This window comes from Brienomyrus brachyistius, chromosome 4 (genome assembly GCF_023856365.1).
Source record: "Brienomyrus brachyistius isolate T26 chromosome 4, BBRACH_0.4, whole genome shotgun sequence".
In the NCBI taxonomy this organism is placed as follows: Eukaryota; Metazoa; Chordata; class Actinopteri; order Osteoglossiformes; family Mormyridae; genus Brienomyrus; species Brienomyrus brachyistius.
In genome coordinates, this window is record NC_064536.1 from 19,594,920 (window position 1) to 19,622,049 (window position 27,130).

The window sequence follows — 27,130 nt, forward strand, 5'->3', positions numbered from 1 at the left end:
GACAACAAAGCTCTTACCCTTGCATACACACGTATTGACCAGGTCACTTTATTCAGTGATCATGCTAAGATTTCATTCTGAGGAATGACTGTATTGCGATTCACAAAAACCTACCTGACATGAAACACTGAACAATGGCACACAGTGGGTCATTACAGTTAGTTGGTATCACCTGAACAGGTTAACATCATGTTTAAAGTCATCACAGACCTGATTTACATGTTACATGCTCACTTGGACACAAAACATTAAAGCTTACGTCAAATTTTATTGCTAATGTTAAACCTTTTGGCACAATAATACAACTAAGATTTACTTTTTCACTTACTTTTTGCTCTTCCAAATGTGCAATGGCTTCTTCTGAAACTCCACGCATAGACATGAATGCCGCCAGTTCTGTCACTTTCCACCAACACTCACATTTCCACTTATACCCTGAACAATGACGGACATCTGTGTGCTCTGCTCGGTATCTTGCATGTGGCCTGAGGTCTGCAGCCTCTGACTGTGATCTCAGGATTCAGACTTTGTTCTCACAATTCTGAATGTTTTCTCAGAATTCTCTGAATTTTATTCCACATGGCCCTAATCTACTTCTGTAAAAATATTTGAACATTTTCGTTTTAGTTGTAGTATTTTCATTTTAGAAATATATTAACAGGTCAATGATTTATTGCACATTAAATAATGAATGTACCCGTTAAATGTATCTGACGTGTTGTTATGGGGACGTTAACTGAGGGACCGCAGCGTCTCACGTGCTGCGACCGACGGGAAACTCGCAGTTACCTCAGGGCGGCAGTAGGGGGCGGACGTGAGGTTCTGTCGTCTCAAATTAATCCCTATCTTACTGTAAGAAGTAAAAATATGTATCGTCTTCTATTGAAAAAATTAGTTACTTATTTAATTATTTATTGGTATTAATTTACGTAGTAAGAACTTTGGTTTTTAATGACTCCTTTCCCATATTTTAATAGGGGTGAGAGTACACCGTACACTATAATTATAATAAATACTATAATAAAGTCATTTAATCGTGTTATGTGATTTATGTGTACTCAGTTGCCTCAGGGTGGGTGTTGGGGGTGAGGTACGTTAATATCTTGTCGATTTTTCATTTAACAAAATGTCAGATTAGGAATCTGCCCTCTATAAGCAAAAGTGTCGCTGCTGCGATATCAGGCTGCTGCGCTCAGTCACCAGAGAGCGTGGATTAAGTCTGTTACTCAGTTACGCTGTTACGCTGAACCAGGACATTAATGGGATAGAATAGGAAGCCTTTATTGTCAGTGTACAGGTAGCAAATATGACAGAGCACAAATGTAAACAGAAATATATAAAATGTACTTATACAGGGGAGGGGAAAAGCCGCCACCCCCCATGAGGATTACGTTTCATGACATTTTAATTAGAGAGAAAAACAGTCATTTTACATGTCTGTTCAGCTTGCTGAACCCAGTTATTTTTTTTTGCCTAACATGCATTAAACTTACAGAGTAAAAAAGGTTATACTGGTTAAAAAGCAGAGATTTTAGCTTTTGCCGTGGAAAAGTAGCAACATGAGACACTCTGATAAGGTAAAAATGATTCCTCCAGCACACAGTGAGCTATCCCAGCATGCACAGCGACACGGAGGATTTTGTATAATAAACCCAAAACGCTGGGCAGAGGGGATCAGTGAATGAGGCGGTGAAGCTGTACAGGAGGGTCAGTCCTTCAGAGGAGACTCTGTAGAAGGACAGAGTATCAGCCATCCAGTCTAGATACACTCCTACTCTGCGGGAGTCTGAGGGCTTTATGGGTATGTCAATCTCTTTATTATTGTGCCAGACAGAGTAACGGCAAGGAGAGCAGCTCAGCATCCATGACTTGTCATTCATTCCAAGCCGACAGTCATCACTCCATCCTTTCCTCCCGATTCCTTTATAAGTCACTCCTATTTCAGCTCCACCTCCACTCCACTCAGCCTCCCAGTAAGCGTGACTAGTAAAACTCTTTTTGCACAGAATTTGGTCCCACCAGTCAAATCTCTCTGGATGATCAGGATATGGCTGCTCTGCCCCCCATGTCACCTTCCTGTTCCCCTCTGACAGAGACAGGCATCTGTGGGCTGTGTTGGGGTCCAATGTCAGCTGGCAGGAGTCTGTAAGCAAGAGGAAGAGCGATTAATCCCATTAATCCCGATTAATCCCATGACGAAGCCCAGCATCTCATGAAGCACCACCATGAAGTGGGATGTTTAAGTGTTTAACAATCTTTATTATTCGATGAGCTCAAAGGGAACAGACACTCAGCAATCATGCACCTCGTGATCTGCTCCTCGAACAACAAATGCAATCTTATAGCCAAAAATGGGCCAGTCATCAGACAGTTGAAGGAAAGATCAGACAGTTCAAGGAAAGATCAGACAGTTCAAGGAAAGATCAGACAGTTCAAGGAAAGATCAGACAGTTCAAGGAAAGATCAGACAGTTCAAGGAAAGGTTGGTTATCTGGAGACTCCAGTTACATCTGCTTATTGAGGCTCACTTTTCAGCTCAGAACAAGTCCATCTATCGGGAATTTTCCTTTTGCAATATCATTCTTTCATGGTGTAAAACAATGACCTTAGAAGCTTTTCACTCTGGATTTCAACCACACCACATTAATGAGTGTCCACTTGTTAATGTTTTAAGTGACATCTGAGAAGTGATGATCCAAAAATCTCAGTTTTGGTATTATTGGATCTCAGTGCTGCGCTCGACTATAAGATACTGCCAGACGGAGTAGAAAAAGGGGTGGATCTTTATGGCACCATGATATGATATAGATAAATGATTGGTTTGAATTCTATTGATGAGACAGGGACTACTTTGTGTTAAAAGGATAATTATGAATCCGAGTGAACGAAAATTACGTGTGGAGTTTCTCAAGGGTCCACTCTTGAGCCTCTCCATTCAACATCTACATGCATCCATTTCCTCAGATTATGGAACACTATAAAATCTCATTTTACGTAAGGGCATATAAATAGTAATTGAAAATTAATTCATAACAAATAATAATGCATTCATAAAGCGTTGTAAACATGGGTATGAATATTTTTGAAAAGGAATGAATTATAGCCATGTGTATTATACATAATGAATGCTTGATGCAGCAGTCATCCATAATGCACCACAGACACCTTCGTAATGCATTATAATAGTTGGCTAAACATAAAGGATGCTTTGTATTGCATTATGCAGGTATCTATAATAGATTATAGATGAGAGCTTTATCATGTTCATGTTATGCCATTTCATAAATATTTACAGCCATGTTTATAATGCTTTATGAATGCATTATAATGCACTATGAATTACTAAAAACATGGACTTCAGTAAAGTGTTATCAAAATCCCATCACAATTAAGTAAATGACACACAACTCTACATTATGGTGTCACCACGTGATTATAGTGTTACGTGCATAAGAGAGTGTAGATATCAGATTTATTTTTTCTTCTCCTTTTACCGGAACTGTCAAGAACAGGATTGCTGCTCCTGGCTGTTAAGACCTATCCATTTGAAATTTAAGGCAACCCATCATTGGTGCTCAGTGTTCCAGTGGAAGATCTAACCAATCCTGACTGGCCTCTTCCTGATGGGAGGGGCCTAGCATTCCGAAGCTGCCCGTGTCTGTGTGTCTCGTAGGGCAGATATGGTTGTGGTGTTAATGTAAATTGGTGAGTTCGTTGTCTTTGATACTCTCCTCCTGTTTTCTGGGAAACATTCACTCAGTGTTGCCAGAATCAAAACCAAGCAGGGCGAAGCAGATTTTAATCTCTATGCTCCCCATCTGTGGAACAAACTTCCTGAAGACCTGAGGTCTGCTAACACTGTCAGCTCAGAATAATCAGGGCTTAAAATTTTACTGTTTCCTGCAGCTGTTCAATAGATTTAACCAACAGGAGTTTAGTTATACACTGCATCTAACTTCTTTTTAGTTAACTTTTTGTTGCTTGCTTGGCTTTTAGGCTTTTTAAAATGCCTTTTAATATGACAATGAACGCATTTGCAAGTCTAACTCAAAAGTTTTGAAGTACCAAAAATGCACCGCAGCTGTAATGGTATACTTTGGGTACTGGAACTTTGGATACTGGTACTCGACTGGAAGTCAATGGAAAAGGGAAAGTACCAAAAGTACCATACCTGGTGCAGTGGAAAAACACCCAAAACGACAGAGAGAAACAGGGATGTGAGTAAAAGGAATTTACTTGTGGGAGATGGACTTCACTGACTGTGGAGACAACAGCAGTAGAGTAGAGGGATGCGCAATATCAAGCATTATAACAAACTGCAAATCAGTGTAAGTTACACATCATACACACGTCATACACCCCAGAGTTCCGAAGTACCAAAAAAGTACTCCTGCTGAAATGGTATTTTGGGTAATGGAACTTCTGGTACTGGTACTTGACCGGAAGTCAGTGGAAAAGGGGAAGTACCAAATATACTGTACCTGGTGCAGTGGAAAAGCACCATGAATAAACTTGCCTTGCTTTGCAATTGGATTCAAAGGCTCCTGACATAAACAGCTCATGTAAATGTGAAAGACCAGGAGGCAGCGGGAGAGAGAAAGTGAAGCTCCACTAGCAGAAGAAGATGAAACACAGTAAAACACAATAAAACACAATAAAACACAGTAAAACACATTCCACCTCATACAGGGACAGAGAAGCGTGCGTGTGAACAGACTCACATTGTAAGAATCCTGCTGTGGTCCTGGGCACAGATACAGGTGACATGGTCACTTCAGTAGCTAGAAAGAGACAGAGAGGGAAACAGGGATGTGAGTAAAAGGAATTTACTTGTGGGGGATGGACTTCACTCACTGTGGAGACAACAGCAGTAGAGTATAATCATTATGAAGGATGGACAATAACAAGCATTTTAGCAAACTGCAAATCATTGCAAATTACACATCATACAGATTTTGGGTTCTATATAGAAGAAGACGCATGATTCATGTGATCTGAGTTTTGCAGTTTGTAGTATGTGAAGCTCTGTCACCACTTTTCACAAGTACTGGAACATTATAACATCCATCCATCCATTTTCCAAACCGCTTATCCTACTGGGTCATGGGTGATCCGGAGCCTATCCCAGAAGCAATGGGCACGAGGCAGAGAACAACCCAGGATGGGGGGCCAGCCCATCGCAAACATTATACTGTAACATCTCTAACCATAATTATCCAAATGCAAGACAACTCTACATTATGGTGTCACCATGTCAGTATAGCCACTTAGATTCAATTAAAAGTACGTTGAACGAGTCAATCAGTACATTTTCCAGAATGTTGCATGACTGAATACAGAAAAAAACTGACATTATTTTGGCCCCAAAAGAGAAAGACTGAAAGTCAGTGCTCACCTTGATTCATGGACACAAAAATCGACAAACCAAGCCAGAAATCTTGGTGCACTTCTAGACTGAGACCTAAATTATAACAGCTACATAATATAAAGGCAATTCCAAAATCAGCCTCCCACCACCTTAAAGGATTTCTGTTTAAACAAGATACAGAAAAGCTTATTCATGTGGTTATTGTCAGCAGGCTAGTCTATTGTATCGGTGTCTTCACATGTCTTACCAAAAAATCAACCAGACAGCAACAGCTCACCCTGAATGCTGCCATCAGAGTCCTCACTAACACCAAGGAAGTAGAGAATAGTACACAGGTCCTTAATCACTGCACTGGCTTCCTGTGCATCACAGGATTGATTTTGAAATATTCTTACTTGTGTATATACTGTAGCACTAAAAGTCTCAGACCTTAATCTGTTTCTGATTTCCTTGAATGTTATGAGGGATTCAGACCCTGCGCTCATCTGGGAAAGGCTTACTCAGTGTCCCAGACTCAAGACCAAGCAGCATGAAGCAGCTTTTAGTCTCTATGCTCCCTGTCTGTGGAACAAGCTTCCTGAAGACCTGAGGTCTGCTAACACTGTCAGCTCATTACAATCAGGACTTGAAACATTACTGATTGTTGCAGCTTTTCAATAGATTAAATCAGCAAGAATTCAGTTATACACTACCTCTACAATGCAACTTCTTTTTAGTTAAGTATTTATTTGTTTGGCTTTTCGGATTTTTAAATTGTCTTTAAGATCAACAGTGAACTTGTTTGCAAGTTCCACCCGAAAAATTCTGAAGTACCAATGAAGTACACCTGCTGGAATGGTACTTTGGGTAACAGAACTTTTGGTACGGGTACTTGTCTGGAAGTCAATGGAAAAGGGAAAGTACCAAATGTACCGTACTTGGTGCAGTGGATAAGCACCCTGAATAAACTTGCCTTGCTTTGCAATTGGATTCAAAGGCTACTGACATAAACAGCTCATGTAAATGTGAAAGACCAGGAGGCAGCAGGAGAGAGAAAGAGAATCTCTCCTAGCAGAAGAAAATTAAATAAAACACACTCCACCTCATACAGGGACAGAGAAGTGTGTTTGTGAACAGACTCACATTGTAAAAATCCTGCTGTGGTCCTGGGCACAGATACAGGTGACATGGTCACTTCAGTAGCTAGAAAGAGACAGAGAGAGAAACAGGGATGTGAGTAAAAGGAATTTACTTGTGGTAGATGGACTTCATTCACCGTGGAGACAACAGCAGTAGAGTAGAGGGATGCGCAATATCAAGCATTATAACAAACTGCAAATCAGTGTAAGTTACACATCATACACACGTCATACACCCCAAAGTTCCGAAGTACCAAAAAAGTCTTCCTGCTGAAATGGTATATTGGGTAATGGAACTTCTGGTACTGGTACTCGACCGGAAGTCAGTGGAAAAGGGGAAGTACCAAATATACCATACCTGGTGCAGTGGAAAAGCACCATGAATAAACTTGCCTTGCTTTGCAATTGGATTCAAAGGCTCCTGACATAAACAGCTTATGTAAATGTGAAAGACCAAGAGGCAGCGGGAGAGAGAAAGTGAAGCTCCTCTAGCAGAAGAAGATGAAACACAGTAAAACACAATAAAACACAATAAAACACAGTAAAACACATTCCACCTCATACAGGGACAGAGAAGCGTGCGTGTGAACAGACTCACATTGTAAGAATCCTGCTGTGGTCCTGGGCACAGATACAGGTGACATGGTCACTTCAGTAGCTAGAAAGAGACAGAGAGAGAAACAGGGATGTGAGTAAAAGGAATTTACTTGTGGGGGATGGACTTCACTCACTGTGGAGACAACAGCAGTAGAGTATAATCATTATGAAGGATGGACAATAACAAGCATTTTAGCAAACTGCAAATCATTGCAAATTACACATCATACAGATTTTGGGTTCTATATAGAAGAAGAAGCATGATTCATGTGATCTGAGTTTTGCAGTTTGTAGTATGTGAAGCTCTGTCACCACTTTTCACAAGTACTGGAACATTATAACATCCATCCATCCATTTTCCAAACCGCTTATCCTACTGGGTCATGGGTGATCCGGAGCCTATCCCAGAAGCAATGGGCACGAGGCAGAGAACAACCCAGGATGGGGGGCCAGCCCATCGCAAACATTATACTGTAACATCTCTAACCATAATTATCCAAATGCAAGACAACTTTACATTATGGTGTCACCATGTCAGTATAGCCACTTAGATTCAATTAAAAGTACGTTGAACGAGTCAATCAGTACATTTTCCAGAATGTTGCATGACTGAATACAGAAAAAAACGGACATTATTTTGGCCCCAAAAGAGAAAGACTGAAAGTCAGTGCTCACCTTGATTCATGGACACAAAAATCGACAAACCAAGCCAGAAATCTTGGTGCACTTCTAGACTGAGACCTAAATTATAACAGCTACATAATATAAAGGCAATTCCAAAATCAGCCTCCCACCACCTTAAAGGATTTCTGTTTAAACAAGATACAGAAAAGCTTATTCATGTGGTTATTGTCAGCAGGCTAGTCTATTGTATCGGTGTCTTCACATGTCTTACCAAAAAATCAACCAGACAGCAACAGCTCACCCTGAATGCTGCCATCAGAGTCCTCACTAACACTAAGGAAGTAGAGAATAGTACACAGGTCCTTAATCACTGCACTGGCTTCCTGTGCATCACAGGATTGATTTTGAAATATTCTTACTTGTGTATATACTGTAGCACTAAAAGTCTCAGACCTTAATCTGTTTCTGATTTCCTTGAATGTTATGAGGGATTCAGACCCTGCGCTCATCTGGGAAAGGCTTACTCAGTGTCCCAGACTCAAGACCAAGCAGCATGAAGCAGCTTTTAGTCTCTATGCTCCCTGTCTGTGGAACAAGCTTCCTGAAGACCTGAGGTCTGCTAACACTGTCAGCTCATTACAATCAGGACTTGAAACATTACTGATTGTTGCAGCTTTTCAATAGATTAAATCAGCAAGAATTCAGTTATACACTACCTCTACAATGCAACTTCTTTTTAGTTAAGTATTTATTTGTTTGGCTTTTAGGATTTTTAAATTGTCTTTAAGATCAACAGTGAACTTGTTTGCAAGTTCCACCCGAAAAATTCTGAAGTACCAATGAAGTACACCTGCTGGAATGGTACTTTGGGTAACAGAACTTTTGGTACGGGTACTTGTCTGGAAGTCAATGGAAAAGGGAAAGTACCAAATGTACCGTACTTGGTGCAGTGGATAAGCACCCTGAATAAACTTGCCTTGCTTTGCAATTGGATTCAAAGGCTACTGACATAAACAGCTCATGTAAATGTGAAAGACCAGGAGGCAGCAGGAGAGAGAAAGAGAATCTCTCCTAGCAGAAGAAAATTAAATAAAACACACTCCACCTCATACAGGGACAGAGAAGTGTGTTTGTGAACAGACTCACATTGTAAGAATCCTGCTGTGGTCCTGGGCACAGATACAGGTGACATGGTCACTTCAGTAGCTAGAAAGAGACAGAGAGAGAAACAGGGATGTGAGTAAAAGGAATTTACTTGTGGTAGATGGACTTCATTCACCGTGGAGACAACAGCAGTAGAGTAGAGGGATGCGCAATATCAAGCATTATAACAAACTGCAAATCAGTGTAAGTTACACATCATACACACGTCATACACCCCAAAGTTCTGAAGTACCAAAAAAGTACTCCTGCTGAAATGGTATTTTGGGTAATGGAACTTCTGGTACTGGTACTCAACTGGAAGTCAGTGGAAAAGGGGAAGTACCAAATGTACTGTTCCTGGCGCAGTGGAAAAACACCCTGAATAAACTTGCCTTGCTTCGCATTGCATTGCAACTGGATTCAAAGGTTACTGACATGAACAGCTCATGTAAATGTGAAAGACCAGGAGGCAGCAGGAGAGAGAAAGAGAAGCTCCACTAGCAGAAGAAAATGAAACACATAGTGATGGGATTTATGGCTCTTTGAGGGGATCCGGATCTTGGCGATCCGTTCCTTTCAAAGAGCCGTTCAAAAGAACGGCTCTTTTGGCTCTTTTTAAATATTTAGTCAGTTTTAAGAAGCCAGCTTGGGGGCATCTCAGTTTATCCTGGAAATAATCACTGGTAGGAATGATGAGGTGAGATTTTTAGTTAAATAATTAAAACTCAGATATCACACACCAATATCTGAGTTTGAATTATTCTGAAATATTGATTATTACCTCATTTGTCATGTGTGGACTATATTCCATAGGGCAGCACAACATCCCTCTGCCATCACTATTTTGGATTTACCTTTAGTACAAAGTGTGTGTATGTGTAAAGCTACGTTGACTTATGTTATTCATACAATACCTACTCACAAATAAACATCAAAAACAAAGCCGGCTGCAATGCATTTCTGTGCAAAACAGCTTTTACTACAAACACTTCCACACAAGAACATTGTTATCACGGCAGCGTGCACAAGTCATGGCTCCGCTCCTACCCAATGACAGAGGCACGCAGGGTTTTTCCCACTGGAGCACTCACGTGAAGGATGCGTGCACAACTATCATCATGCTGTTAGGCAGTAGCACCCCTGCGCTGGGTGCGCCCCTCCCCCTATAACTGTTCTGTCTCGCGGAGGAGCTCATTTTTGTGCATCTGTGTGAAACACGCATAGGAAAAAAAGAACGACAGAAAGAACGGCTCCCCCCAGCCGCGACTCGGCTCCCATCGTTCATGTTTATGAGCCGTTCAAAAGAATCGGTTCGTTCGCGAACGTCACAACTCTAGAAACACAGTAAAACACACTCCACCTCATACAGGGAGAGAGAAGCGTGTGTGTGAACAGACTCACATTGTAAGAATTCTGATCTGGTCGTGGGCACAGATACTGGTGGGATGGTGTCTTTGGTAACTATAAGGAGAGAGAGAGAAACAGGGATGTGAGTAAAAGGAATTTACTTGTGGGAGATGGACGTCACTTACTGTGGAGACAACAGCAGTAGTGTATTATCAGTATGAGGGATGGACAATAACAAGCATTTTAACAAATTGAAAATCATTGTACGTTACACATCCTACAGATTTTTGGATTCAATAATTTTGAAGAAACATGATTTATGCAACCTGGGTTTTGCAGCTTGTAGAATGTGGAGCTCTTTCATCAGTTTTCACAAAGACTTACACTTTTTGAAAACTGAATCTGACTTCACACAAACGTGAGGCTGACTGTACTGCATACTCTCTCTGCATGGTCTGTGTTAACATGAACATGAACAGACTGGAAAATGTATTTATTTATTAACCTGTGTGATGGATCTCTGCTGTTTTTTTTTCGCAAACATTCTCCAGTTGATCCTTCAGTTCAGAAATGACCTTCCTCACATTCCCAAAACAGCTTTGTGAACTGACTGATATTCTGGGTCCAAATCCAGCTTCAGGGGTGACAGGAACATCCTGGCACCTCTACAGACAGGTAGTCAGATAAATCAGTTTCATTAACACAAATGTTTATTGGAATGAAATTAATAGGACCATTATTATCTGACATAGACCAGTTTAAATACAAATGAGAACATGCATCCATTTGAATGCTCTGGTTTTCTTATTGCCATAGTAGCTGTTCTGTTACCTGGAGGACATGGATGTGATCCTCTGTGTGTGAAAGCTGCTCCAGCTCAGATTGTCTCCTCTTCAGTTCATCAATCTCTTGCTCCAGTCTCTCCATGTGTCCTTCAGCTTGACTCACTGCAGCCTTCTCCTGATCTCTGATCAGCTCTTTCACATCAGAACGTCTTTTCTTAATGGAGCGGATAATCTCAAGGAAGATCCTCTCGCTGTCCTCCACTGCTGACTGTGCTGAGCTCTGTTGGTGACACAGGGAGCAGAGGATGGTAAATTACAATTGGCCCCTTTTGAGACTCCAGAGAGCCTCATTGTATAATGGAGATGTGACCGACAGGAGGTATAAAAACAGCACGGGGCTGGGGTTTGGAGCGTCACCATGCTGGTTGCCTCAGGTACTGAAACCCAGCCAACACTGATTGGAAATGATCACTCATTAAGCTCATACACTGTCAGCTGCAGGGATTTGGCAGAGACTGGTGGCTGTATGGGGCAGGTTGGTTGTCACCATTAGGTCTCAGTTTAATTGGTGACGTTGTGGTGTTTATATGCATTACACAGTTGATGGAATAGATGCATTTTCTGAAAAGGGCCATAAATGGTATTTTTACAAGGAAATTTTCTAACTCTTGTAACACCAGGTTGGTTAAATCCTGCTATCTAGCACTTTTGACCAACCAATCCTCTGATCGAGACTAACCGACAGGGACATTAATTTGATTAATCCCCACAAGTCTATAAGTCTGAAATCTGTTCAATCTGAGAGACAATTTATTATGATCACAAGCCAGTTGTTATCTTCTCCTCAGGTTTATACTCACTGTGAATGAGCCCACAGCCTCTCTCAGCTCCTGCAGCTCCTTCTCTTTCGTCTGAATTCCCTGCTGAAATTCCCTCTGTTTTTCTCCCATTTGTGTCTACAGATAGGAAACAAAATGACAAAATACGTTAGTTTCATTAGCTGGCATCATATTCATTAATGTTCCTGTCCAGGGTGGATCCCAGCCTTGTGCCCTATGCTGCCTGGGAAAGGATCCAGGTGCTCCCCATGACCCTGACTGAGATAAATGGTTAGGAGATGGATGGATGGACGGATTTCTTAAAATATTTATTGACTGTAGGGAGGATAAATTGGACATAGACACTTTGACTCACCATTTACTTACTGAGCGGGTAGTTTTGCACTTGTGGCCTTCCTGTTAGCTGTAACAAGTCTGGCCATTCTCCTCTCACCTCTCTCATTAAGTAAGGTCTGCTATACTGTAGCCTGGGTGTTTCATGTTTACTGCACTATTCTCAGTAAACTCTACGCACTGTAATGTGTGAAAATACCAGGATGGTGGCTGTTTCTGAGTTACTGGAATGAGCACATTTGACACCAACAATCACACTATATTTAAACCCTCTTAGCTCACACATCTCAGCCATTCAGATGCTCAGCCAAACAGTAAGTGAACCTCTGGAGCCTGTTTACTTGCTGTATGTATCCAGCTGCAGACACGTGATTCTTTGTTTAAAGACTTTTTCAGCAGGAATTCAATGAGAAGGTTTTACACTCCATATCAACATCTCGCATTATCTATTACATGTTCTTTCATTTCCCAAACCAGACGAGATCTTCATAGCAGATATACTCAAATATGTCAAGACAAAAGGCATTTTCATTGCAAATAAATTTTATAAATTATTTAAGATCATTTCTGGCCTGACCTGTATCTCCTCCCTTCCTGCAGCAGCTGAGACTGTATCATGGCCTCTGTGTTCATCCATCGTACAGAGATAACAGATACACTGCTGGTCGGTACGGCAGTAGATCTCCAGGCGTTTGTCATGGTGGGAACAGACCTTGTCCTTCAGATGGCTGATGGCATCAACGAGCTTGTGCTGTTTTGTGTGGTGGAGTTTGTTGTGAAGCTGCAGGTCAGTTTCACAGTAAGAGGCCAGACACACCAGGCAGGACTTGACAGCTTTGTGTTTTCTCCCAGTACAGGCATCACACTCCACATCTGCAGTTTCAGTCTTCTTCAGGTTCTCCACCACTTCAGCCAGCATGGTGTTTCTGCCCAGAACAGGTCTGGATGTGAAGGTCTCTCTGCACTGGGGGCAGCTGTAAACTCCAACATGATCCTCCCGATCCCAGCATCTCTTAATGCATCTCATACAGTAATTGTGTCCACAGGAAGTAGTCACTGGATCCTTCAGTAGATCCAGACAGATTGAACAGCTGAACTGGTTCTGATCCACTGCAACACTTGCTTCTGCCATTTTACCACGAACACTGATAGGATTCAGTTTCGTTTTCTCTGATACTCGTCTGTGTGTGAGAGTGGGAGGAACTTCCTGCTTCTCAGGCTGCAGTAGGTGTGGTTTTAGACTGAGGCCAGACTGAGAAGAGCAGGATTTGGAGTTTATGAATAACATATTACATTATACAAACTATACACACAACAGACTTTATTCAGCTTTGATGTATAACTGTTACTGACATTATTTTTCCACAAATATGCTATAATCCTCCTGTTCGATTTTTTAGGTAGAAATTATGTAGAAGCTTGTCTTAGCTTCAGAGCAGGCAAGGGAGGTCATCCTTGTGGAATTGACTGTCCCATGGGAAGGAGACTGTGACGACTCCCATGAGAGGAAGAGCTTGAAGTACCAAGGTCTTGTTCATGAGTGCAAGGAAAGGGTAGCGAACATGGCTGTCTCCTGTCGAAGTTGTAGGCAGAAGGTTCCCAACACAGTCTATGTGGACTTACTGCACTGGGTAAATTTGGGAATGAAAGGAAAACAGAATGTGCCGGATTGGGGAGGCAGCAGAAAGAGGCTCTTGTTAGCTCTGGCATCAAAGGGAAGAGAAGGGCTGGAGGCCTGGAGCTGATGGGCAGTGATTTGGCCACCACTGCCAACCCACCAACTGGAGGGTATCGCAGATAAGGGTGAAGGTCTGGGCACCGGCTGATGACATCAGCTTCGGACCGAAAACCATAATCGTTCAATAGACCGACTGCATGAGTGGCTTCCTCGGATGGACATGTAATTTAAAACAGCACATGTAATTTAAGTTCCATTTAGCTTGGAGATCCCATTCGCCTGACCACATGTTTTCAGTCTCCTACGGACAGAATTACATATGTTACGGACAGAATTACGGACAGAATTACATATGTTTACATATGTCGCCTATGGCGTACTCACTGGGGGCTTTGGGTGGGGATGCTGTAAAGCGCTTTGAGACAAAGTAATGTTGTAATAATTCGTTATACAAAAATAAATTTGTTGTTGTTGTTGAACTGTGTTGAAATTTAGTCTGACTTTATGAATCTTAACTTGCAGGATTCACCTGTTTCTCTGTCCTTCCTGCAGCAGTTGACACTGTATCGCGGTCTTTGTGTTCATCCATCGTACAATGATAACTGATCTTCTTTTAATCAGCTTGAAAGTTGACCTCCAGAAGTTTATTGTGATTGGAACAGATCTTACCTTGCAGGTGGTTGATGGTATCAATGAACGTCTGTTGCCTTGTATGTGTTGCAGTCTTGATGTGTCATGTTTTAAATATGTTTAATGCTTAGGTATGTTTTAGTCGTTAATGCGGAGGATTCTGGATGGTACAGCCAGCACCGATGTAAAGTATATTTTTGTACATTTTGTTATATTTTGTTATATTATGGTTCAAACTGGAAGGGAACAACAGTTGCGGAAAAATTAACTGTCTGTTTAAGGCGAGGGTCATGTGACCTTGGGAAAAGGGTTTTCCGGCAATGTTGTAAAACTGAGGAAAAAAATGAGTGTGTAGAAGTTTTGTTCGGTTGCAAGTGCTGTAAATCAGATAAATGAAAGTGGAAAATTATTAAATCAGTTCCAAAGAAAGAACTGGAGTAATTTCACTTCATTCCCATCAGGGGTGTAGCATATTGTTAAGTTTATTGTGAATTTGCAGATCAGTTTCACAATAGGAAGCCAAAGATACCACACTGGTCTTTACAGCACATGTTGATGCTTGTTTTCAATTCATGTTTTGCTTCATATGGTTTATCAACTGCTGACAGATAGGGTTCTTGTTTGGTCACAGAGGTGACTTCAGTGACATGGCACTGCAGGACTGGAAGCATTAAATTTCCCTAAGAGAATCAAATGAAACAAAACCCTGGCACTGGACCTGGAGCCGTTTGTACTCGTTGTGTCAGTTGTCTTGTCCTTTTGCACGATCCTGCAATGCTTGCACAGTTTTTGCACACTATACACTCTACATTGTTGGGTTTTTCTGTGTTAGTCTTGTGTAAATTTATAAAAAACCTTAGTCCTAGAGACTAACTGTGTACTGGAGTCAACTGTGTATGGTTAAAAATGACATTAAAGACCTACTTGACTTGACTTGAGAGTTTAATACAGATAAATATTTCATTAATTCAACAGTTTTACCTGAAATAGTGAACCGAGTAGTCTGTACAAACAGCTTTTATACTCCTCAATGGCTGAATATTATTATTATTATTATTATTATTATTATTATTATTACCATTAATTTCCATATTTTGCAAAACAAAAATCTATACTTTCCTTTAATACAATACAAGTGAAATCCACATTATTACTTAAATGCTTATTTGCCATTCATTTCATTCATGGTATCACTTACTTTTCAGTAATCTGAGTTAAGCATTATTTGTGTTGTACTTATATGATGAAGCCAATCGTGGTCATTTTGACTGCCAATATAAAATAATTTAAGTAAACACACAGTCATTCAAATTTCAATGGTCTCTCTTTAAATACAAAGCAGCAAAAGCAAGGCTTGCTATTTTTGCCTAAAAACAATTGGTTTTATCAAAAACTCCATTATATGGTTATATTATAGATTTATTACAACCAAATGTCATGCCCTGCTTAACCGCCCTTCTCATTCTACCCCTAGTGTGGCTCTAACGAGCCACACCTATTGCTTGTTTTGTCTTACCTCTTGTTCCTGCTCTTCTGTGATTCACTCCTGCTACCTCTTGTTTGTCCCTTCATTAGTCCCTGTATAAAGTGCTCATTGGAGTCACTCCCTGCATGCGCTTTTGTTCTTTCCCTGTGTTAACCTGCCTCTTTTAGCCCTCACGGTCTGCATTGTTTTGCCCTATTCCTGTGTTTCTTTGAACAAAGAAAGATGCTGTTGATGTGTCACCCTCATGCCTGACAATAATCTTCTTGCTCTCAGAGCACGACACCAAACACATCAACAACGTCAACAGCATCTTGGAGCTCTGTGAAACCTTCTTCTTATATATCCCTCTGTCCCGTCCTCCCTGTTGTTATATTTGTGCTTTTTCCAAACTCATACCCTGTCTTGCTCTCACTGCATGGCATTTATACAGTATAAACTATTTTACAGTCTTATCTGGTACAGTACAATAGACTACAGCCTTATCTGGGCAGAGTAGTTCCTCTGAGACTAGAGATTTACAGGTGAAAAGTAAAGTTACATTGGAAACTGCTTATGGTGATCATGGTTATAGTGATCAACTTCTTATATGGATCAAAAAGCTTGAGACATGATCATTCCTGTACAAATACTGTTTAAATGATTTGTTTTAGTAGTTAAGTAGTCTGCTTACAGTGTTCATTTTGGGTCTTTTTAAACATGACAACATATGGAAAAAATGAAAACTATGTTGTGTATTTTTTTGACTTTACTTTGATGGCCTTACTTTGCCTTGCTGTAGCCCGTTTTCCTCTGGCTAGTTACCTGAGGTGAATGCTGCGTGCACAGAAAACATGAGGGGAAAAAGACTATTTTCTCTCAGTGACAAATTTAGACTCATCAAAGGTTATGACGTGAATTTCTTCATTTTGAATAGCACAGGGGTTTCTCGGCCACCGTAAAAAAGTCCCATGTAAGAAAATTTAAGACAGGTTACACCCAATTGAATGTTTTAAAGCAATAGTGAGTATTTCCTAGTGGTACAGATTTACAAAAGAGTGTCATATACATCAGTGGGAAGGCTGGACCAGATATCACACATGGAAGTGAGAGGATCTTTGCTGCTCCTACACTTCTCCAGCTCCTAGTAGCTTTGCATTTTTATGCCAAGTGCAGAAAAAAAGAGATGTAACAGATCAATTACATTTAATGCATCAATAAATACATTTTTGATTGCGTCTCCATATTTCTGCATCAGAAAACTTGATCACTAACCAATATACTTTTGTCTAACGTGTACCGGCAGTGAAACTTGCCTGTGCTCATTAGTGGGATAAGGTTACATTGTGGAAAGATCGAACTGCTGGCCAGATTTACTAAGAAATGGGGGTCTTTTTCATAATAGAAAGGACTACTACTCAATTAATGTCCAAGTTGTATGTAAAAAGTAAAAGGAAATCAGCATACATCAAAGCAAAAGTGTGATAAAAGTAGCAGCTTTTAATTTTTAAAGTTCATGAGTCATTCACATTTACTTAGGGCTGGGGTCCCGTTATTCATGATGGGTCTTCATCCCTCCAGCCTGCTGCTGTGGTGGGGGGTTGGGAGGCGGCTTCCCAGGGCAGTATGGGTCGGCTCCCTGCTGGCTGGGCGGGGGCAGGGACAGGCATCGATGAGGGGTCGCTTGGGGACCCGGCCTCTTGGAAGGGGCCCATACCTTGTGTGCCCCAGTCGGGCCCCTGTCTCCTACATACACACCACAATTCGCTAGAATCTGGGGTGATGCCGGGCCCTGGAATTGGCCATTGCGCTGCCCTTCAATCTTAATTGTGCAATAGTCATCCTACAACATTAGGGCCTTGGGGGATGGATGGGCCATGTAGGAATCTACCATCTGCCAGCAGGGGGGTGCTCCTGCCTTGCCTGCTCACCCAATTTTAATGCACCTCAGTTATCCATACACACCATGCAGTGCTGATACACCATATTTTTCTAAGATATACTTTTTTCTAAGGTAGGGGCACGCAGGATTCCGCCTTCTGCCAGCAGTGGAGAGACCGTGCCCTGACCACTCCCCCAATTTTAGTTTGCACTAAAATTCACATAAAGAAATGTGAAGCACGTGGTGTGCTAAGCCAGGTCTTGGGGCTGTTGCCTAACTGTCGGCACTTTGTAAAGCACTTCATCAGTATTGCGAAACTGCTGCACTGTCTTACAGGGAAAGGAAGCGATTTTGCGTGGCACTTGCCGATGCCCCCTGCAAGCATGTCTCCCTCTCATCCTGGACATGAACATTAGTAATGAGGAGCTGGGCACTGTGCTGTCACAGGCGGGACCCAAAGGCGAGCAGGGTTGCATACATCAGTCGGACGTTTAGCTGACAGCTCGTGCTGACAGTGACTGCTGCCCGTACAGCGCCAGACACTCAGGCCCACTGTGACTTCGATCGCCAGCAGCCCACTGCGGAGCAGGGCGGTGATCCTGTGCTGGACAGGGTGAGGGAGTGGCTGGGCAAGGACAGGCAACCAGGTTGGGATGTGATCTCGACTACCGGCCCGAAAACCAAGGCCTTCCATTTCCAATAGGACACCTTTGACGAGCGAGAGGGGCTGCTGTACACGCGCTGGCGATCACCAAGCGGTGCAAAGGAAAGTCCCCGAGATGTGAGGAGACAGTGCTAAGCACCGCACCATCATGCTGCCCCCATCCTATATTCATCTGCAATCTATTTTAAATGGAAGTCTCATTAGTCGTATATCCCCTTTATTTATGTAAAATACGCCTTAAATTAATATTTTGCCAAACACTTTCTCATTCAATGATTTTTCTTTATTTTTATTGTTTTCTACATAATACATCAATATTGAAGACCTCAAAACAATGAATATTTGAATATGAATAGTATGAAACAATGAACAATGAAACAAAACAATGAATAGTAAACAAATAAGTGTTAAACAAAGCAGAATTTGTTTTGTATTTTAGATTCTTTAAAGTAGCCACCCTTTGCATTGATGACAGCCTTGCACACCCTTGGCATTCTCTCAGTCAGATTCGTGAGGTATTGACCAGAAATGGTTTTCCAGCAGTCTTGAAGGAGTTCCTGGAGGTGCTGAGCAGTTGTTGGCTGCTTTGCCTTTACTCTGCGGTCCAACTCATCCCAAACCATCTAAATTGGGGTTAGGTCGGGTGATGGTGGAGGCCAGGTCATCTGACGCAGCACTCCGTCACTCTCCTTCTTGGTCAGACAGCCCTTACATACTGTAGAGAGGACTAGCTTACTACCTCCTAATGGGTTTGACTTCACTTCTGAGCTGCTGTCCTACAGCTCAGATGGCTACCGAACGGCTCACCGCCACCATTACTCAGAGACGTACACCAGTGCAGTTTCAATGCTCTGGCTGCAGACATCAATCTGTGTACACAGCTATAAAAACACAGGGCAAAGGAGTCTTTTATATAGCGATATGATGGCAAAATGGAGAATGGCAGAGTAAGAAAACACAAAAAAACGATTATAAAACTTGTTCATGTTAAAGCAAAAATCATTCACACAGGTTCCCTACATGGCAAAAGCAGAATTCAAGCAAACACAAGAAACACAAGAAATCAAACATACATTTTTATAATTATGTAATTATTATGTACGATATGTTAACTAAACCCTTTCATATTAAACCTTATTAGAAATGTACTGATTTTTATTTGTTTGCCCACCTTTAAATGACCTTTATGAACAATTCATAGGAAATCTGTATAATTGTGTAATTGATTTGATCCATTTCTACACTGATTATTTCCACCTTTTACATGAAAAATGACATATACCAGATTTAAATTTAGTTGCACTTCCCTGTTGCTTTTTGCTGTAATCTGATAACTGATTACTTCGTTATTCGTTCCGCGTGTCGTGGAAATTTCAGCCCCACACGGTATTCTGGGGTGTGAAGTTGTTTTAATTCTGAGCTCAGCGGCCAACCCCCATCCCGGCAAGCGTTACTGCGGAATGCGCACCGAACCTGAAGTTGGCATCCCCTTTATAGCGGTACACAGATAGCTTACTTCCCCTCCCAGAACTGCATCAAACTGGCTTGGGGGGGAGGGGGGGGGGCACATACACTTTATGCAGCCTGCATCTTATAAGTATGAGGCATGTGCACTTTCAGATGCAGCCTGTAACTTATGGGTGTGGCCACCTGCAAGCAGCCCCCACTCGCTTTTGTGGTTTTCCTGTTCTCTCTGTCAAGCACGCGCTAAACTTTCATTTCTGTTCCCATTTCTGCTCAATATAATGAGCACAAAGTTCAAGCACATCTTGCTATACTGAGGTTAACTCTTAATTCTCTTAAGCTCACATTCTTCAGTATTAGCTGCCTAACACACAGGGACTATTGCATAAATATATAAAGGTACGTTCTAAAAGCTGATTCCAAAAACACCCCTCTGGTCAATTTATCTCTAACATGTGTCACTCAAGATCTTATTAACTATCACAGCCAGTAGCCGTGGTTTGTAGTATTAATTATTTAGTTACATTTTTTGATATATTTCACAGCCTATTATGGTAGTTAGCAGAGTTTGGCTGTACCATTAAGATCAAACCCAGGGTAGAGGGGCTCAGTGAACGTGGTCTGGACCCTGTGCAGGAGGGTCACTGTGTCAGAGATGCTGTAGAAGGACAGATTTCCTGCCCTGTGATCCAGGTACACTCCTATCCTGGGGGAGGGGGGGGCAGATACTGCAGTTTGCACATTATTGTGCCAGAATGAGTAACTGGAGGCTGAGCAGGACAAACACCAGGACTTTTCATTGTTTCCAAGCCCGCTGTTCTCACCCCTTCCTTTCCTGCTGATCCCTTTATATGTGACGGCTATACCAACCCATCCCCCGCTCCACTCAACCTCCCAGTAGCAGCAACCAGTCAGCCCCTCTGTGCACAGGACTTGGAACCATGAGTCAAACCTCTCCTGGTGATCAGGATATGACTGTGTCTCTTCCTTCCATGTCACCACTCTGTTCCCCTCAGACAGGTGGAGGTGTCTGTTTGCTGTTTTGGGGTCCAGAGTGAGCTGACAGGAATCTGATGGAGGAGAAGATCAGAAGGTGATGGTTTGGTCTCATTCACTCCTTACATTGAACAACAATGTGTGTGTTTTTCGGCAGGTTTTAACACTTTGAAAAGTATATATAATGAAGTATATCCTGTTATGTTCATATGGTTCTGTTCACAAACTGGATGCCTCAGAGAACAACATGATAAGCAAAATAATATTAAACATCAGCAGTCACACTGCAAACAGATTCAAAGGCTCCTGACATAAATGTGAAAGACCAGGAGGCAGCGGGAGAGAGAAAGAGAAGCTCCACTAGCAGAAGAAAATGAAACACAATAAAACACAATAAAACACAATAAAACACACTCCACCTCATACAGGGAGAGAGAAGCGTGTGTGTGAACAGACTCACATTGTAAGAATTCTGATCTGGTCCTGGGCACTAAAAACTGTATGATGGTGTCTTTGGTAACTAGAAGGAGACAGAGAGAAACAGGGATGTAAGTAAAAGGAATTTAATTGTGGGAGATGGACTTCACTCACTGTGTATTAACATTATGAGAGACAATAAAAGGAAGTTTAACAAAATAATAATCTAATTCTAATAAAGATTTTTGGATTCAATAATTTAGAAGAAACATGATTTATGCAACCTGGGTTTTGCAGCTTGTAGAATGTGGAGCTCATTCATCAGTTTTCACAAAGACTTACACTTATTGAAAACTGAATCTGACTTAGTCACACAAACGTGAGGATGACTGTACTGCACACTCTCTCTGCATGGTCTATATTAACATGAACCGACTGGAAAATGTAATTATTTATTAACCTGTGTCATGGATCTCTTCTGTTTTCGTTTTATAAATATTCTCCAGTTGATCCTTCAGTTCAGAAACCACCTTCCTCACATTTCCAAAATACCAATGTGGATTGACTGAGATTCTGGGTTCAAATCCAGCCTCAGGGGTGACAGGAAGACTCTGATACCTCTACAGACATAAAGTCAGATTAAACAGCTTCATTAAAACAAATATAAATTTTAACTAAACCAAAACTCCGGTTTTCTTATTGTCAAAGTAGCTGTTCTGTTACCTGGAGGAAATGGATGTGATCCTCTGTGTGTGAAAGCTGCTCCAGCTCAGAGTGTCTCCTCTTCAGTTCATCAATCTCCTGCTTCAGTCTCTCCATGTGTCCTTCAGCCTGACTCACTACAGCCTTCTCCTGATCTCTGATCAGCTTTGTCACCTCAGAGCGTCTTCTCTCAATGGAGCGGATCATCTCAGTGAAGATCCTCTCGCTGTCCTCCACTGCTGACTGTGCTGAGCCCTGTTGGTGGCACAGGGAGCAGAGGATGGTCCCATTTGAGACTCCAGAGAGCCTCATCTTATTCTTAATTTCCATAGTAAACAATAGTACAATAGTGATGTGAGCTGACTTGTTAATCCCAGGTTAGTTAAACCCTGTTATCTGGCACCTTTGTCTCACCAAACTTCTGACACAGAGTAACCATCATTGACTTTAATTTGACAATCCCCACAAATCTATAAATCTGTAGTCTGTGGAACATGTGACAAAACTCTTGATTCAATATGATCACATGCCAGCTTCAGGTTCATACTCACTGTGAATGAGTCCACAGCCTCTCTCAGCTCCTGCAGCTCCTTCTCTCTCATCTGAATTCTCTGCTGAAATTCCTTCTGTGTTTCTCCCATTTGTTTCTACAGATAGGAAACAAGATTGTTTCTTTAACTGAGATTAAATCTCAAGATAAAGATGTAGATAAAGTTCACTTACTGTATATAAAACATGTTTCTCACAGTCAACCTGAAGTTCACTTGCTATATATAATACATGTTGCTCACAGTCAACCTGAAATTCACTTACTGTATATAATACATGTTGCTCACAGTCAACCTGAAGTTCTCTTGTTGTATATAATACATGTTGCTCACAGTCAACCTGAAGATCACTTACTGTAAACCACTTCATGTTCAGTGAAGGCGTCCTGCTTACCACTGTTGTACTGACCTGTTATTTCTGCACATGTGGCCTTCCTGATAGCTTTAACGAGTCTGGCCATTCTAGTCGTTTTCGTACACAGAACTACCATAGTCTGCATGTTTTATGTTTAATGCACCATTCACTGCAAACATTAGACTGTGTTTTGAGTGAAAGAACCAGAAAGGTGTCTGTTTCTGAGATGCTAGAATCACCACACTTGACACCAACAATCACACTATATTTAAAACCACTTAGCTCACACATTTTAGCCATTCATATTCTCAGCCAAAGAATAAGTGAACCTCTTGCTGAATGTGTTCAGCTGCAGCCACATGATATGCTGTTTGAAGGGGTTTTTGCTAGGAATTTGATCAGAACTTTTCACACTTTACAATAACATTTTGAGACATATTTGCCCCATTCAGAACACAGCCCCTGCTGTGTAAAATTGTGTAAAAACACAATTTAACATTAGAACATGTGCAAATTAAGAGTAACACGATAAAAACTATTTTTTTTTATTTAAATTTAAATTTAAATTAAATTTAAAAAATTTCTTCTGTTTTCTAAAAAAACAGTTAGATGGCTAGATAAACACCGCTTCAATTCTCAAACTTCTCCTCAGCCGTTCCACGATTTTGTTAAATTTCACCAACAGCTGAATTAAATAATAAAATATATTGGTTAAAAAAGGCAGTGACAGATTGACTAGCTGTATGAGCTGTGTTAGTGGCCAAGTCAAAAAATACATGGCTGCACTGGACGGTCGCTGCAAATACCAGGATGATTTTAGCAGAGGTTCTGAAATGACTAAGGTGACACACTTTGACAGGCATAATATCACAGTTTTACACCAACACAAGGATAATCTAAACATAATTTTCTTTGTCTGCCTAAGACTTTTGCACAGTACTGTACACATACACTAACCGGCCACTTTATTAGGCACACCTGTCCAACTGCTCGTTGACACAAATTACTGATCAGCCAAACAAATGGTGGCAACTCAATGCATTTAGGCATGTTGACATGGTCAAGACGAACTGCTGCAGTTCAAACCGAGCTTCAGAATGGGGAAGAAAGGTGATTTAAGTGACTTTGAACGTGGCATGGTTGTTGGTGCCAGATGGGCTGGTCCGAGTATTGCAGAAACTGCTGATCTTCTGCGATTCTGTGATGCCCGGCTCATCTGATCCTCATGTGTGCCACGCCCCATGATTATCCACGTGTGCTTCCCTGATCTTGCCCGGCTGTGTCCAATTATTTTCGCCCATTCTCGTATATTTCAGTCCATGTCTTGCCTTAGTTTTTGTCCGTCATTGATGTCAGTCTACGTCAGATGTTTCCTGGTCCCCGATGCCAGCTGTTAAATCCCCGTTTACCCCAACTTCGCCTCCTTGCCTGCTTCCTGCCCACTTGCCTGGCTGTCGCATTACCTGCGACCCTGACAGATTGTCACACACAACCATCTCTAGGGTTTACAGAGAATGGTCTGAAAAAGGGAAAACATCCAGTGAGCGGCAGTTCTGTGGGCGAAAATGCCTTGTTGATGCCAGAGGTCAGAGGAGAATGGCCAGAGTGGTTCGAGCTGATAGAAAGGCAACAGTAACTCAAATGACCACTCGTTACAACCAAGGTATGCAGAAGAGCATCTCCGAATGCACAACACGTCGAACCTTGAGGCAGATGGGTTACAGCAGCAGAAGACCACACTGGGTACCAGTCTTGTCAGCAAAGAACAGGAAACTGAGGCTACAATTTGCACAGGCTCACCGAAATTGGACAATAGAAGACTTGAAAAAATGTTGCCTGGTCTGATGAGTCTCGATTTCTGCTGCAACATTCGGATGGTAGCGTCAGAATTTGGCGTCAACAACATCAAAGCATGGATCCATCCTGCCTTGTATCAACGGTTCAGGCTGGTGGTGTAATGGTGTGGGGGACATTTTCTTGACAAACTTTGGGCCCCTTAGTACTAATTGATCATCGTTCCAATGCCACAGCCTACCTGAGTATTGTTGCTGACCATGTCCATCCCTTTATGACCACAGTGTACCCATCTTCTGATGGCTACTTCCAGCAGGATAATGCACCATGTCATAAAGCTCGAATCATCTCAGACTGGTTTCTTGAACATGACAATTAGTTCACTGTACTCAAATGGCCTCCACAGTCATCAGATCTCAATCCAATAGAGCACCTTTGGGATGTGGTGGAACGGGAGATTCACATCATGGATGTGCAGCCGACAAATCTGCAGCAATTTATATATTTACCTTTATATTTATCAATATAAGTCCATACATATTAATATTGTAGCTTATACATTACTGTACATTATATTGCTCAGTATATTGTTCATTGTGACTTTACGCATTGTTGTTTTTGTACTGTTGTGCTTCAGAGACACCATCGACCGGAATCAAATTCCTTGCATGTGTTCGCTCACATACTTAATAAACACAATTCTGATTCTGATTATAGGACATTTTCAGTGACTCATTTTCTGTGCATTTTACTTTTACATAACTAACCAGGGCGGACAATAATAATGATGCTTTATTAGTCCTTGTGGGGAAGTTTTCCTTTTGCTTGCCCCATCTTGCTCTCCATGACACACCCAAGCAGATGAGAGTGAGCTTGGGGTCTAGGGCTGCTGCAGTTAGCTGACTAACTCATTGTCTAATTCATTATAACAAACGTTTTCCTTTAATATCACTACCTACAGTAATTATGGGAGCAGTTCAAATTATCACAAAACAAAAAGGTGGTTTTACAGTGTGAAAAGTTTCACACCATAGCAGCACTTGCGCTATGAACGAGCACCTGAAGAGAGAGCGAGTATGCAGGGGCTATTCTGGGTTATGGACGGGCAGAATAAGGAAAACCGCTGTAAGCGCTGTCTATTCATTTTTATTAAATTACCATTAGCAGGGAGAGCTTTTTGATATCTTTTGTCCTTGTAGCTACTAAATACACTCATTATTAAAGCCACAAAAAAAATCTGCTACATTAGAATCTGAATAAACGTTTGAGTCAATAAATTATTCTGTAAAAAAATAGTCATTAGTGGCAGCTCCATTAGGGGGGGCAGTAAAGCACTGAAAACTCGGATGGCACTGGGGGTTAAGAGTCTTGCTCAAGGGCCCACAGACGCATGTCTGTTCGGCTGAAGCCAGGCTCAAACTGGCACCCTTCCTGGCACAGAGACTTAGCCCACTGGACTACACACTACCCCTGTCTCACCAATGCAGATGCATTCACATGTGACAACCATTTTTAACATATAAACATCAAAAGTTATATATGTGTTTCTGGCCTGACCTGTATCTCCGGCCTTCCTGCAGCAGCTGAGACTGTATCATGGCCTCTGTGTTCATCCAGCATACAGAGATAACAGATACACTGCTGGTCGGTACGGCAGTGGATCTCCAGGGCTTTGTCATGGTGGGAACAGACCTTGTCCTTCAGATAGCTGATGGCATCAATGATCTTGTGTTGTTTTGTGTGGTGGAGTTTATTGTGAAGCTGCAGGTCAGTTTCACAGTAGGAGGCCAGACACACCAGGCAGGACTTTCAGCTTTGTGTTTTCTCCCAGTACAGACGTCACACTCCACATCTCCAGGTCCAGCATAATGGTCAGCAGGAGTAGTTGCTTGTAGTCCAGTCTTCTTCAGTTTCTCCACCACTTCAACCAGTATGGTGTTTCTGCCCAGAACAGGTCTGGGTGTGAAGGTCTGTCTGCACTGGGGGCAGCTGTAAACTCCAGCATGATCTTCCTGATCCCAGTGGCTCTTAATGCAGCTCATACAGTAACTGTTTCCACAGTTGATAGTCACTGGATCCTTCAGTAGATCCAGACAGATTGGGCAGCTGAACTGGCTCAGATCCACTGCAACACTGGCTTCTGCCATTTTACCACGAACACTGATAGGATTCAGTTTCGTTTTCTTTCACAGTCGTCTGTGTGTGAGAGAGGGAGATACTTCCTGCTTCTCAGGCTGCAGTAGGTGTGATTTTGGACTGAGGCCAGACTGTGAAGAGCAGACTAGGCAACCACTGGAGTTGAAGTTTATGAATTCCCTGAAAGACATGCCTGTGAGGAAGACCATCCCTCCTTCTGAACAGGCATTGTGTTGTTCCACAGTGGG

General features: G+C 41.8%; 3 protein-coding genes across 3 annotated transcripts in view; 1 reads left to right on the forward strand and 2 right to left on the reverse strand.

The window, feature by feature from the left end:
* Nucleotides 1-27,130, forward strand: part of LOC125739602 (NACHT, LRR and PYD domains-containing protein 12-like) — a 926,911-nt gene that overhangs the window by 629,083 nt on the left and 270,698 nt on the right. The gene's annotated exons all lie outside the window — the stretch shown is intronic.
* On the reverse strand, nt 1,261-26,932 carry LOC125739616 (tripartite motif-containing protein 16-like). Its single transcript, XM_049009907.1, is given in 10 exon segments — nt 1,261-2,143; nt 4,722-4,781; nt 7,085-7,144; nt 8,854-8,913; nt 10,252-10,311; nt 10,703-10,862; nt 11,029-11,262; nt 22,601-22,696; nt 26,304-26,557; nt 26,560-26,932. Coding segments are annotated over 10 exon segments (1,854 nt in total). The 5' UTR covers nt 26,894-26,932; the 3' UTR covers nt 1,261-1,607.
* LOC125739630 (tripartite motif-containing protein 16-like) overlaps nt 20,472-27,130 on the reverse strand; it is a 38,042-nt gene continuing 31,383 nt past the window's right edge. The window contains exon 7 of the mRNA XM_049009939.1: nt 20,472-20,825. Within this exon, the coding sequence (XP_048865896.1) occupies nt 20,493-20,825 (333 nt within the window). The 3' untranslated portion in view covers nt 20,472-20,492. The remainder of the gene's footprint in view (nt 20,826-27,130) is intronic.